This window comes from Mesoplodon bidens (genome assembly GCF_964165515.1).
Source record: "Mesoplodon bidens genome assembly, chromosome: 2".
Taxonomy (NCBI): domain Eukaryota; kingdom Metazoa; phylum Chordata; class Mammalia; order Artiodactyla; family Ziphiidae; genus Mesoplodon; species Mesoplodon bidens.
The window spans coordinates 84,624,024-84,638,683 of NC_138177.1; the positions used below are offsets into that span (position 1 = coordinate 84,624,024).

General features: G+C 36.9%; 1 protein-coding gene across 3 annotated transcripts in view; it reads right to left on the reverse strand.

Moving 5' to 3' along the window:
* Nucleotides 1-14,660, reverse strand: part of SYCP1 (synaptonemal complex protein 1) — a gene marked incomplete at both ends in the record, with an annotated part of 166,705 nt that overhangs the window by 71,157 nt on the left and 80,888 nt on the right. For all 3 annotated transcript variants that reach the window (XM_081225557.1, XM_081225556.1, XM_081225555.1), the window contains 2 exons: nt 825-928; nt 1,735-1,839. In XM_081225557.1, the coding sequence (XP_081081683.1) occupies nt 825-928; nt 1,735-1,839 (209 nt within the window). The remainder of the gene's footprint in view (nt 1-824; nt 929-1,734; nt 1,840-14,660) is intronic.

The window sequence follows — 14,660 nt, forward strand, 5'->3', positions numbered from 1 at the left end:
ACCTATTATCTCCTACTTACTGATACTGGAAACTCATCAAAGAGTTTTAATTAAAAAATGAAAAGTTGAAAAAGCAAATATACCAAGGATAACACAAATTTATATTAACCAGTTCATTCATTAAAAGGAATTTTGGTTAATAGATGAATTTTACCCAGAGCCACTACAAAAGTACTGTTGAAAATGTACCAGAAAGCTGAGAATGGGAGTTGAAAGAGAAGTGACAAGATGCTGAGTAAATTACTTATTTCTCATTTTTATCTAGAGTTGAGAAGCAACAAGAAAGCAAAAATCATGCTCACCACTAGATTGCCTACTTCAGTTTAGTTCTCCCTGAATAACAACACAACAATCATTTCCTCCCACTTTCTCTAGAAATTAAATTTACTAAGTAGGTGAAACAACTAAATATTATGTTTGGACAATGTGAGAAATGAATTTATATTTTGTCATTTCATCAATACAAACCTATGTAGTAATTTAGTAAAACAATCAAAATAACTAGTTACAACTACAAATGATTATTTTTATGAGGAACTAAATAATCTCCAAGAAAAGAACATATCGCTCTTCTAATGCAGTTCTCAAGTTTGTGATATATACTCTTCTTAGGTCAATAATATGTACCTCCTTTAACAATGAAATTGACACATTATTTTGATCTTTAATCAGAAATAAAACACAACTTTAAGCCTATTCAAAAAAGTATTACACATAATTTACTAATTTAGTATTACCTACTTCGGAAAGTAGTTAATACTTTACAGTATTACAGAAAGCTTAGGAATTGAATACATAAGCTACTTTATAGATAGAAAACATACTTCTCATTTTCAAGCTCAGTTTTCAGCTCTTTAACCTGTTTTGAATAATGCTGTTCACTTGTTGCAATGGCAGTTAACTGTATTTCCAAATCATGTACATTTTCCTGGAAAATAAACATGTATTATCAGAGCAAATATTTTTACCGTTTTCTCACTTAAAAAGTATGGTCACTCTATGTAAGCAAGTTATATCTTTGGCAAAAATATGTCAAATTTTTTAAATTTAAATTGATTTAATTCCATAGTCATTATAATTTTAAAACAATGAGCAATGACAAATGCAATACTATAAGTAAATTCCATCTTGATATTCTGAAGCTCAACCAGTAAAATTATATTTGCATATTATAAAATACTATTTTCAATTTTATACTACCAAGTAATTAATTTCAATTAAAATGTCACATTTTTAAGAAGAAATGCATTAGTTAATGAAATCAGGCAGTACTTGAAAAAATAAGCTGTTCTTACTATATTAGAAAGACAATTACAATGTAATACTGTAATAGACTGAAAACATACTTTTTAAAAATAAAAGACATTCTAAAATTATAACATGAGCACTATAAAAATTACTGTAAGCTAAGAACTTAATAAAGGCTAAAATTTAAATGTATCAATTAAGAAATACTCAAGACATCAAGAAATGTAATTGTATAAGCCATGGCATTATGTATACTATTGGTATCTAAAATGTTGACCTTTCTCTTCCTCATTATAATATGCAGGTTCTCTAAATGTGCTTTAAATCAATTGTTAGCATACTAAATATAGCAGGAACACATCTTCCAGAGGAATTTTGTGAAGCAATCTTGTACAAATCTAACAGCCACACCATAATCTACAATGTAAATCTGTATCTTACTAACAAAACACTTGAAAGAAAAAAATGTATCCTTTTTAAACAAACCTCTCTGGTTTTGAGAAGTCCAGTTAGTTCTCGTTCTGCTCCTTTTAATTCTTCAGCAATCTTCTCAAATTGTTTCTTCTCATCTAAAAGCTTTTGGTTTTCTGCCTATTTAAGGACATTAACAAATCATGACAATCAAAGCACACACACATTCAAAATAATCAAGCTGCTCAAATAGAGTTGTGAAGAGAATTATGAATTTCTCTTTGGCTAAGATTTTTTAAAAAGAGAAAACAACTCACTAGGTAAATTCCCAAACTATGATAACAGAGGATTTAATGGGCAGAACCCTGGAATTTTTTATTTAAAAAAAAAAGTCATACAGGTCACTGAATTCAAACCTCACCTTATGCACAAATCACTTTAATTTATTAGCACTTATTACTTAACTCACTATTACTTAACTATTAACTATTACTTAACTATTACTTAACTCACTATTCTATTAACCCAGTTTGTACTTACATTTTACTAAAATGCTCTTCCTGTAACTTTCATGCAATGGTCATTGTTCTGTTCTGTGTTCCTTAATCACAAAGAAGTCTAATTCCTCTTTTCACATGATAGCTGAGAAATATTTGAAGAGTTATCATCACTCCTGAACTTTTCTCTTAGCTATTCTAAAATTTCTAATTATTTTTATTATATTTCCTATGGAATGGTTTTATATTGCCTCATTCCTTCAGGATGGGCTCACTTTGTCAACATACCATTCTAAATGAGGTGTCAAGAATTTAATTCAATGTTCTAGACAACCATGGGTCAGCAAACTACAGCTCACAGATCAAACCCAGCCACTGACAAAGAAAACAAGACCAAAAGACAATATTATATATTATCTATGCCTGTCTTGCCCTGAAACAGCAAAGTTGAATAGCTGCATCAGAGACCATATGGCCCACAAAGCCTAAAAACTTACTGTTGGCCTTTCACATAAAAATTTTGTCAACCTCTGCTCTAGACAAGTCCTATACAACAAAAACTTTCTGCAACAATAGGAACATTTTCCATCCTGTCCAATATGGTAGCTATTAGTCCTTCAAATGTGGGCTACTGGAGCTGAGAAACTGACTTTTTAATTTGATTTATTTTAATTAATTTAAATATAACACATTTGGCCAGTGGCTACCATACTGGTTAGCATAGCTCTAGCTACTGAGCAAAACAAACTATAATCTAACCATTAACTCTTTAGTTATGAGTGCTTAATTTCTATTATTTCCTCCTGTTATCCAACAGAGCATAAGTTTATGAATTCAATTTTTATTTTGTTTACTCAAGCATGAGATTATAATAATTTTATTAAAGCCTTGCCAATAAGAGGTCCAAGATTAAAAACTATAAAATCCACTAACTGCAGTTATAGAGTTTGAATTTTATCTATAAGCAGTGTAGAGCTATTGAAAGTTTTGATACAGAAATATAACATGATCATATTTGTGATTTAAAAAAGATAACTATAGAAATAGTACATAGGAAGACCCAATTATAATCAGGATACCTATATAGATATGTAGAAATATCTACAAATATAAAGACTCAAAGATATGCCACATAAACAATAAACATAAGAAAACTAATGGCTTGGCTATAATAATATCAGTTAAGACAGACTTCAAAATGAGAGAGTATTATCAGAGATAAAGACAGGCATTCAATCATGAGCAAAGAGTCAATTCAGCTGGAAGATATAATAGTTATATATAAATGTAAAACCTTTAACCGTAATTCTAAATACACAAGGCAAACATTGACAGAATTAGAGACAAACAGACAATTACAAAATCAAAGTAAGAGATTTTAATACCCATCTTTCAGTAAACAATAGAACTGGACAAAAATCAATCAAAACCAAAAGATTTTTCACAATACCATCAACCAACTGTACCTAATTGACATTTATAGAACGTTCCACCTAACAATAGCAGAGAAAATATTCTTTTCAAGTGCACATGGAGCATTCACTCAGATATACCATATCATGATTTCTAAAACAAACCATAACAAATTTAAGTAATAAAGTATATTCTTTGACCATAATGGAATTAAGCTAGAAATGAATAACAGAAATATAACAGTAAAATCTCCAAATACACAGAAATTAAATAACAGACTTATAAATAACCCCAGGGTCAAAGAATAAATCTCAAGAGCATCAGAAAATGAATGAAAATGAAAATAAAACATATCAAAATTTGTGGGCTACAGCTAAAGAAGTGATTAGAGGAAATTTATAACATTAAATGTTTACATTAGAAAAGTCTCAAAACAGCAATCTAAGTTTCCACCTTAAAAACATAGAAAAAGAGCAAATACACACAAAGCAAACAGAAGGAAGGAAATAAAGAGAAGAAATCAGTGAGACTGAAAATCAAAAACCAACAGAGAAAATCAATGAAATAGAAAGCTGGTTATTTGAAAAGATTGATAAAGTAATAAAACTCTATCAGGACTGACAAAGAAAACAAGAGGAAAAGACAACCCTCACAATGGGAGAAAATATTTGCAAATGAAGCAACTGACAAAAGATTAATCTCCAAAATTTACAAGCAGCTCATGCAGCTAAATAACAAAAAAACAATAAACCCAATCCAAAAATGGGCAGAAGACCTAAATAGACATTTCTCCAAAGAAGATACACAGATTGCCAACAAACGCATGAAAGAATGCTCAACATCATTAATCATTAGAGAAATGCAAATCAAAACTACAATGAGATATCATCTCACACCAGTCAGAATGGCCATCATCAAAAAATCTAGAAACAATAAATGCTGGAGAGGGTGTGGACAAAAGGTAACACTCTTGCACTGTTGGTGGGAATGCAAGTTGATACAGCCACTATGGAGAACAGTATGGAGGTTCCTTAAAAAACTAAAAATAGAATTACCATACGACTCAGCAATCCCACTACTGGGCATATACCCTGAGAAAACCATAATTCAAAAAGAGTCATGTACCAAAATGTTCATTGAAGCTCTATTTACAATAGCCAGGACATGGAAGCAACCAAAGTGTCCATCAACAGATGAATGGATAAAGAAGATGTGGCACATATATACAATGGAATATTACTCAGCCATAAAAAGAAACGAAATTGAGTTATTTGTAGTGAGGTGGATGGACCTAGAGTCTGTCATATAGTGAAATAAGTCAGAAAGAGAAAAACAAATACCGTATGCTAACACATATATATGGAATCTAAGGAAAAAAATAGGTCATGAAGAACCTGGGGTAAGATGGGAATAACGACACAGACCTACTGAAGAATGGAATTGAGGATATGGGGACGGGAAGGGTAAGCTGTGACAAAGTGAGAGAGTGGCATGGACATATATACACTACCAAATGTAAAATAGATAGCTAGTGGGAAGCAGCTGCATAGCACAGGGAGATCAGCTCGGTGCTTTGTGACCACTTAGAGGGGTAGGATAGGGAGGGTGGGAGGGAGGGAGATGCAAGACGGAAGAGATATGGGAACATATGTATATGTATAACTGATTCACTTTGTTATAAAGCATAAACTAACATACCATTGTAAAGCAATCATACTCCATTAAAGATGTTAAAAAAATTTTAAAAGACTGACAAAGAAAAAAGAGAAAAGACATAAATCACCAATATCAGCAATGAAAATAAGGGTAACACTACAGACTCCAAAGACATTAAAAAGATAATTGCAGGGAGTGCTACAAACAACTCTATGCACAGACAGTCAACAAAGTTAATGAAAAGGGTTAATTCCTTAAAAACCACAAACTACCAAAATCACCCAAGATAAAGCAAGTAACTTGAATAATTCTATAGCAAAAATAAATAAAATTCATAGTCAAAAATCTTGCCAAAAAGCAATCTCTAGGTCCACATGACTTCTCTGGAGAATTGTACCAAACATTTAAAAAAGAAATAATACTAATTCTATATAATCTCTTCCAGAAAATGGAAATGAAAGAAATGATTCCCAACTCATTTTATAAGGCCAGCATTAGCCTGGCTCCAAAACCAATGAAAGACAATCCAAGAAAACTATAGGCCAATAACTCTCATGAAAACGAAAACAAAAATCCTCAACAAAATATTAACAAAACAAATACAACAATACAGAAAAAGAATAATACAAGCATATCTCAGAGATATTGCGGGTTCATTCCAGAATACTGCAATAAAGCAAATAACACAATAAAGCAAAGCACAGGAACTTTGTGTGCACATAAAAGTTATGTTTACACTATTCTTAGTTTATTAAGTGTTCAACAGCATTATGTCTAAAAACAACAATGCACATACTATAATTTAAAAATACTTCAGAACTTCCCTGGTGGAGCAGTGGTTAAGAATCCACCTGCCAAAGCAGGCGACACGGGTTCAAGCCCTGGTCCAGGAAGATCCCACATGCCATGGAGCAAATAAGCCCATATGCCACAACTACTGAGCCTGCGCTCTAGAGCTCATGAGCCACAACTACTGAGCCCACGTGCCATAACTACAGAAACCCACACACCTAGAGCCCATGCTCTGCAACAAGAGAAGTCACCTCAATGAGAAGCCCATACACCACAACAAAGAGTAGCCCCCACTTGCTGCAACTAGAGAAAGCCCGTGCACAGCAATGAAGACACAATGCAGCCAAAAATAAATAAATAAATAAAGATTTTAAAAAATACTTCATTGCTAAATAAACCCACACACCTACGGTCAATTAACCTTCGACTAAGGAGGCAAGAATATACAATGGGAAAAGTCTCTTCGGCAAGTGGTATTGGGAAAGTTGGACAGCTGCATGTAAATCAGTGAAGTTAGTATGCTAACATATATATATGGAATTTAAGGGAAAAAAAGGTCATGAAGAACCTAGGTGTAAGACAGGAATAAAGACACAGACCTACTAGAGAATGGACTTGAGGATATGGGGAGGGGGAAGGGTAAGCTGTGACAAAGTGAGAGAGTGGCATGGACACACATACACTACCAAACGCAAAATAGATAGCTAGTGGGAAGCAGCTGCATAGCACAGGGAGATAGCTTGGTGCTTTGTGACCACCTAGAGGGGTGGGATAGGGAGGGTGGGAGGGAGGGAGATGCAAGAGGGAAGAGATATGGGAACATAGGTATATGTATAACTGATTCACTTTGTTATAAAGGAGAAACTAACACACCATTGTAAAGCAATTATACTCCAATAAAGATGTAAAAAAAAAACAGAAAAAAGAATACACCCTCTCACCATACTCAAAAATAAACTCAAAATGGCTTAAAGACTTCATAAGACATGACACCACAAAACTCCTATAAGAGATCACAGGCAAAACATTCTCTGACAAAAATCATACCAATTTTTTCTTAGGTCAGTCTCCCAAGGCAATAGAAATGAAGACAAAAATAAATAAGTGGGACCTAATCAAACTTACAAGCTTTTTCACAGCAAAGGAAACCATAAACAAAACAAAAAGACAACGTACAGAATTGGAAAAAAATTGCCAACAATGTGACCAACAAGGGCTTAATTTCCAAAATATACAAACAGCTCATACAACAACAATAAAGAAGCAAACAACCCAATCGAAAAATGGGCAGAAGACCTAAAGAGACATTTCTCCAGAGAAGAGATACAGACAGCCAATAGACACATGAAAAGATGCTCAACATCGCTAATTATTAGAGAAATGTAAATCAAAGCTATAATGAGGTACCACTTCACGCCAGTCAGAATGGCATCATTAAAAAGTCTACAAGGGCTTCCCTGGTGGCGCAGTGGTTGAGAATCTGCCTGCTAATGCAAGGGACACGGGTTCGCGCCCTGGTCTGGGAGGATCCCACATGCCATGGAGCAACTGGGCCCGTGAGCCACAGCTGCTGAGCCTGCGCATATGGGGCCTGTGCTCCGCAACGGGAGAGGCCGCGGTGGTGAGAGGCCCGTGCACCGTGATGAAGAGTGGCCCCCGCTTGCCACAACTAGAGAAAGCCCTCGCACAGAAACGAAGACCCAACACAGCAAGAATAAATAAATTAATTAATAAAACTCCTACCCCCAACATAAAAAAGAGGATATATGAAAAAAAAAGATGATATGGTTTCATTCCTTTAAAAAAAAAAAAAGTCTACAGATAACAAATGCTGGAGAGAGTGTGGAGAAAAGGGAACCCTCCTACACTGTTGGTGGGAATGTAAGTTGGTGCAGCCACTGTGGAAAACAGTATGGAGGTTTTCTCAGAAAACTAAAAATAGAATTACCATAGGATCCAGCAATCCCACTCCTGGGTATATACCCAGACAAAACTATAATTCAAAAAGATATATGTACCCCTATGATCATAGCGGCACTATTCACAATAGCCAAGACATGGAAACAACCTAAATGTCCATCGATAGATAGATGGATAAAGAAGATGTGGTACATATATACAATGGAATACTACTCAGGCATAAAACAGAACAAAATAATGCCATTTGAAGCAACATGGATGAACCTAGAGATTACCATATGAAGTGAAGTAAGTCGGAAAGAGAAAGACAAATACCATATGATATCACTTATATGTGGAATCTAAAATATGACACCAATGAACCTACCTAAGAAACAAAAACAGAGTCATGGATATAGAGAATAGACTGTTGGTTGCCAGGGGTAGGTGGGTGGGAGATGGAAAAAAAAATACTTCATTGTTAAAAAAATGTTAACCATCATTACATTATTTGTAATCTTTTTGCACTAGTAACAAAGATCACTGATCACAGATCACTGTAACAAATATAATAATAATGAAAAAGTTTGAAATACCATGAGAATTACCAAAAAGTGACACCAAGACACAGAGTGAGCAAATGCTCTTGGAAAAATAGCGCCAATATACTTGTGCTGGCAAGCAACATTCTGGAATCCTCCCCCTCTAGCTTATTAGTGCCAGGACCCAGTCCACCTCAACAGCCTGAAGACTCTAATACTGGGAACCTCAAGCCAAGCATCTAGCCAGATACAGCCCCACCAACCAACAGGCCAACTTCTTTAAGAGCCCCAAAGCCCACAGCCACCCCAAGACATGGCCCTATCCACGAGAAGGCAGAGGACTCGGCCCCACACATCAGTGCACCAGCACCAGCCCCGGAACCACCAGGGCCCTGCAATCAGAGATCTCAGGAACCAGCTCTACCCACCAGTGAGCCAGCACAAACACAAGGACCCAGCCTCACCCACCAGTTGGTGAGCACAAACCCCAGGATCCCTTGGGCTCCCACTCTGCCCACCAGTGGGCGAACAACAGGCACAGTACCACTGCAGCCACACAGCCTGCCTTGTCAAAAACCAGCCCATGTACCAGCAGGCTGGCACCAACCCCAGGACCCCCTGGGCCCTGAACCTGCCCATCTGCAGGTCAATACCAGTTCTGAGATGCCTTGGACCCCCTCAGCCAGCCATCCAAGAATCCAGCCCCACCAACCTTCAGGCTGACACCAGCTCTGGGATACCCCGGACCACAGAGCCAGTAGTGTCAGGAACCAGCCATGCCCACCAGCAGGCCGGTACTAGATGCAAGACCCCAGCAATACAACTACTCATCCCAGAACCCAGCTCTGCCCACCAGTAGGTCACTCCAACCCTAGGATCTCCTGAGGCTCCACAGCCAGCCACCTTGTGACCCAGCCCCACCCATCAGTGGGCAGCAGCCTCCACACAAGGCAGGGCCTGGCAACCAACTGCACCGGGGCCACCCACACCTGTAAGACCACCCAAAGTAGGCAGCCCACCACAACACAAGGAAAAACATGGCCCACATACGGGGCACCCCTAAAGCATATAGTTCTGATAACCAGAGGAGAATATGTGGCTGAGACACATAGGATGTCTCCTATAAAAGGCCACATCTCAAAGGTCAGGAAATATAACCAACCTTCTAAATACATAGAAATAAAAGCAGCAAATTAGGCAAAATGAGGCAACAGAGGAATATGTTCTAAATGTAGGAGCAACAAAGTGAAGTGGAGATAAGAATCTACCCAAAAGAGTTCAGGGTAATGATTGAAAACTGCTCGAAGAATGTGAGAGAAAATTGGATGAACAGGGGGAGAAGTTAGAAGTTTTTAACAAAAAGTTAGAAATTATAAAGAAGACCCAAACAGAGATGAAGAATACAATTACTGAAATTTTAAAAATACACTACAAGAAATCAACAGTAGATTAGACAATACAGAGGAATGGATCAGTGAGCTGGAAGACAGAGTAGTGGAAATTACTGAAGATGAACAGAAAAAAGAATAAGAAGAAATGAGGACAGTTTAAGAGACTTCCATGACAACATCAAGAGTATTAACATCTGCATTATAGAGGTCCCAGAAAGAGAACAGAGAGAGAAAAGGCCAGAGGACATATTTGAAGACATAATAGCAGAAAACTTCCCTAACCTGGGAAAGTAAACAGACATCAAGGTTCAGAAAGAACAGAGTCTCAAACAGGGCCACACCAAGACACACTGTAACTTAAATAGCAAAAATTAAAGATAAAGAGATAATATTAAAAGCAGCAATGGAAAAGAAGTTATGCACATGAGAACTCCCAAAAGGCTATCAGCTGACTTTTCTGCAGAAACTCCACAGCCCAGAAGGGAGTGGCATGATATATTTAAACTGGTGAAAGGGAAAAACTTAACAACCAAGAATACTCTACCTGGCAAGTCTTTCACTCAGATTTGATAAAGGGATCAAAAGTTTTACAGAAAAGAAAAGCTAAAAGAGTTCAGCACCACCAAACCAGCCCATGTACAAAGCTAGAAGAAAGGTTAAAAGACAAAAGTAATAAACTCAACTTTATCTGCCATAAGTAGTTAAGGGATACACAAAACGAAAAGATGAAAAGTATGATGTCAAAAATAGTAATCATAGGGAGAGGGGAGAGAAAATGTAGGGTTGTTAAAATGCATTTGAACTTAAGACATTAAAAACTTAATCAGATAGATAGATAGATAGATAGACTGCTATATATAAACCTCATAGTAACCACAAGCCAAAATTCTATTATAGATACATACACACAAAATAGAAAAGAACCCAAACATAACACTAAAGATAGCCATCAAATCATAAGGGAAGAGAGCAAAAAAGAACTACAAAAACAACTCAAGGAGGGGACCAAGATGGTGGAGTAGGAGGATATGGAACTTACCTCTCCTCACAAATACATTAAAAGTACATCTACACATGGAATAATTCTCATGGAAAACTGGAAACTGACAGAGGAACTCCTATACAACCAAGGATGCAAGAAAGATTCCCATGTAATCAGGTAGGACAGGAAGAAAAGCATCAAGTTGGGACCTGTGCCCCTGGGAGGGGACTAAGAAGAAAAGGGAAATTGCATGGGGGGACACTCGCTGTGGGGAGTAAGTGGGTTGTGCCACAGACTGGGCATCTCAGTCCTGAGGTATTACATAGAGGAGACAAGTCCCTTTGGCTATTTGGAGAACTGCTGGGACAGAAAGAAAGGCTGGAGGTGTCTAGACTCTACTTGTGAGGAGTGAGTGGGTGCTGGCTTGCCACCAGGCAGGGCAGGGAGAGGTCTTCCCTAGAGGCTAGCACCTTGAACACTCCCCAGTCCAAGCTGAGTGAACACCTTGGCCCCACTCACTCCATGCAACATCTTGGCACTGGATCTAGGAAAGCCAGGTCCTGGGGAAAGACTCAACCTAGGAATGCAGAGGCGGCCCAGAAGCCTGGGGTGTGGTCCGGGTAGGGTGGCGGCAGCCATTGTTGGTGCTTACTCATACAGCGCCACAGAAGTAGCCCAGGCTTCTGATAGCAGCACAGCCACTTCAATTCCTGCAACCGTAATGTCACGATCTCCAGTGTCAATCAAGTTAATGCTCCGGCCCTGCCCACTCCATGCCATAACCTTTCACTAGATCTGGGACAAGGACAACAGGGGAAAAGACGTGACCTTGGGCTGAGTGAGTGGAGCCACAGACACATATGCAGGTAGCAGAATGGACCTCTGTTAGCCCACGAGCCCCACTTTCTATACAGCATTCCCCTCCTTTGGGGCAAAGGCTCCAGCACGAGGAGAAGGAAAAAATACACACTTAAGGGAACATAGCCAGCTCTATCCCAAACCTCAGGGCATCCACTCCTGCAACTTAGGAACTGAAAGGGTGGGGATTGCCACTGAGCAGAGAAGAAGTCACACCTCACACCCTGTGCAGGCTTTAGCTCCTCTAACACCAGCCACATCCCCTATCAAGGTGATAGTGGCCGGCACACCCGGGGGAAAGATGTGATTGGTCTCCACACCAAATCCAGTCCTCACACTAAAAACACTGGGCACACGCAGTCTACACAGGGATGCTCCCACATAAAAACACCCCTTCAAGACCACAGTAGATAACTGTTTCACCGAAATTCATAGAGACAGAAAAAGTTAAGTAAAATGAAAAGGCAGAGGAACAACCCGTAATTGAAAGAGCAAGAGAAATTGCCTGAAAAATAATGAAACAGGGATAATCAGTACAACACACAAGTTCAAAACGTTGGTAATGAAAACACTAAATTGAGAAAGAGAATAGATCTAAACATTTTAACAAGGAACTAGAAATTATACAGAAGATCTAATCAAAAATAGACAATTCAATTTCTGATAAAAAGCACTCTAGAGGTAATGACTCACAGACTAAATGACACAAAAGAATTCATAAGTGATATGGAAGATAGAAAAATGTAAATCACCCAATCAGAATGGCAGACAAAGACAAATGAAAATTAATGGTGAAAGCAACATACAAGGTCTATGGGATAATATAAAACATGTCAACTTCCACATTATAGGGGTCCTAGAAGGGAGAAGAGAGAGAGAAAAAGGTCGAAAATGTACTTGATGAAATTACAGCTGAAAACTTCCCTAACCTAAAGAAGGAAACAGATATTCAGGTACAGGAAGCACAGACAGTCCCAAACAAGATAAACCCAAACAGACACACACAAAGATATATCATAATTAAAACAGCAAAAGGTAAAGAGAGAATTCTAAAGGCAGCAAGAGAAAAAGAGAGTCACGTATAAAGGAACCCACATAAGGCTATCAGCTGATTTTTCTACACTAACATTGCAGACCAAAAGGGACTGGCATGATATATTCAAAGTCATGAAAAGGAAAAACTTGCAAACTAGGATACTCTACCCAGCAAGACTATCATTTACAATAGAAGAGATAAAGGATTTCACAGACAAGCAAAACTAGAAGAATTCAGCAATACTAAACCTATCCTAAAAGAAATGTTGAAGGGACTTCTCTAAATGAAAAGGAGTAAGAAGCTACAGGAAAGAGAAAATCCCAACAGGAAAGGCAGATAAATAACAAGGATTGAAGATCACTTAAATGAGCTAGTACACATATTAAAAAACAAACAAAAATTGTAAAAGCAACTATAACTACAATAAACAATAAAGGGATAAGCATGAAAATGTAAAATAGGACATCAAAATCACAAAATTTGGGGGAAGGGAGTAAAAAATATAGATCTTTTAGAATGTGCTTGAACTTAAATAACTATCAGTTTAAAGCAAGTAGATATGATTACGGTCAACATAGATGAACCCCATGGTAACCACAAATCGAAAATCTACAATAGATATACAAAAACAAAAAAAAAAAGAGAGAAACTTAAGAATATTACAAAAGAAAATCATCAAACCACAGTGGGAAAAACAAAAAGAAGAAATAACAAAGAAGAACTACAAAAACAACTGGAAAACAAGGAAAAAAATAACAATAAGTACATGCATATAAATAATTATACTCAATTTTAATAGACTAAATGCTCCTATCAAAATATATGGTGGGTGATTGGACTAAAAAAAACAAGAGCCTTAAATATTCTAACTACAAGAGATTCACTTCAGAGTGAAATACATAGACTGAAAGTAAGCAGATGGAAAAAGATTTCATGCAAACAGAAACAAGAAAGTGGGGGTAGCAATACTCATATCAGACCAAATATGTTTTAAAACAAAGGCTATAACAAAAGATAAAGAAGAGCATCATACAATGATAAAGGTATCAATACAAGAAGAGGATTTTACACTCATTAACATATACGCACCCAATACAGGAGCACTAAACATTTAAATACTAACATACATAAAGGGAGTAACTGAAAATAATGCAATGATAATAGACTTTAACACTCGACTGACATCAATGGACAGATCATCCAGACAGAAAATCAATAAGGCAACAGAGGTCCTATATGACACAATAGACCAGTTGGACTTAATTGCTATGTACAGGATGCTACACCCCCAAAAAAGCAGAATACACATTCTTTTCAAGTTGACATAGAACATTCTCCAGGATAGATCACATACTACATCACAAAACAAGCCTCAACAAATTTAGGAGGACAGAAATTTTATCAAGCATCTTTTCCAACAATTGTATGAAACTAGAAATCAACTACAGAAAGAAAAATAGGAAAAGAACAACCACGTGGCAACTAAACAACATGCTACTAAAAAAAAAATATGGGTCACCAATGAAATCAAAGGGGAAATCAAAATACCTTAAGGAAAGAAAACACAACTTTCCAAAATCTATAGGATGCAGCAAAAGCAGTTTTAAGAGAGAGGTTTATAGTGATACAGGCCTTCCTCAAGAAACAAAGAAAATCACAAATAACCTAGCCTATCACCTAAAAGAATTAGAAAAAGAAAAACAAAGACAAAAGTCAGAAGAAGGAAGGAAACAATAAAGATCAGAGAGAAAATAAATAAGAGACCAAAAAAAAGAAAATATCAATAGAAACAAGAGCTGATTTTTTGATAAAATTGATAAACCTTCAGCCAGACTCACCAAGAAGAAAAAAAAGAGGACTCAAACAAACAAAATAAGAAATGAAAGAGGAAAAATAACAGCCAATACCACAGAGATACAAAAAGTCATGAGAATA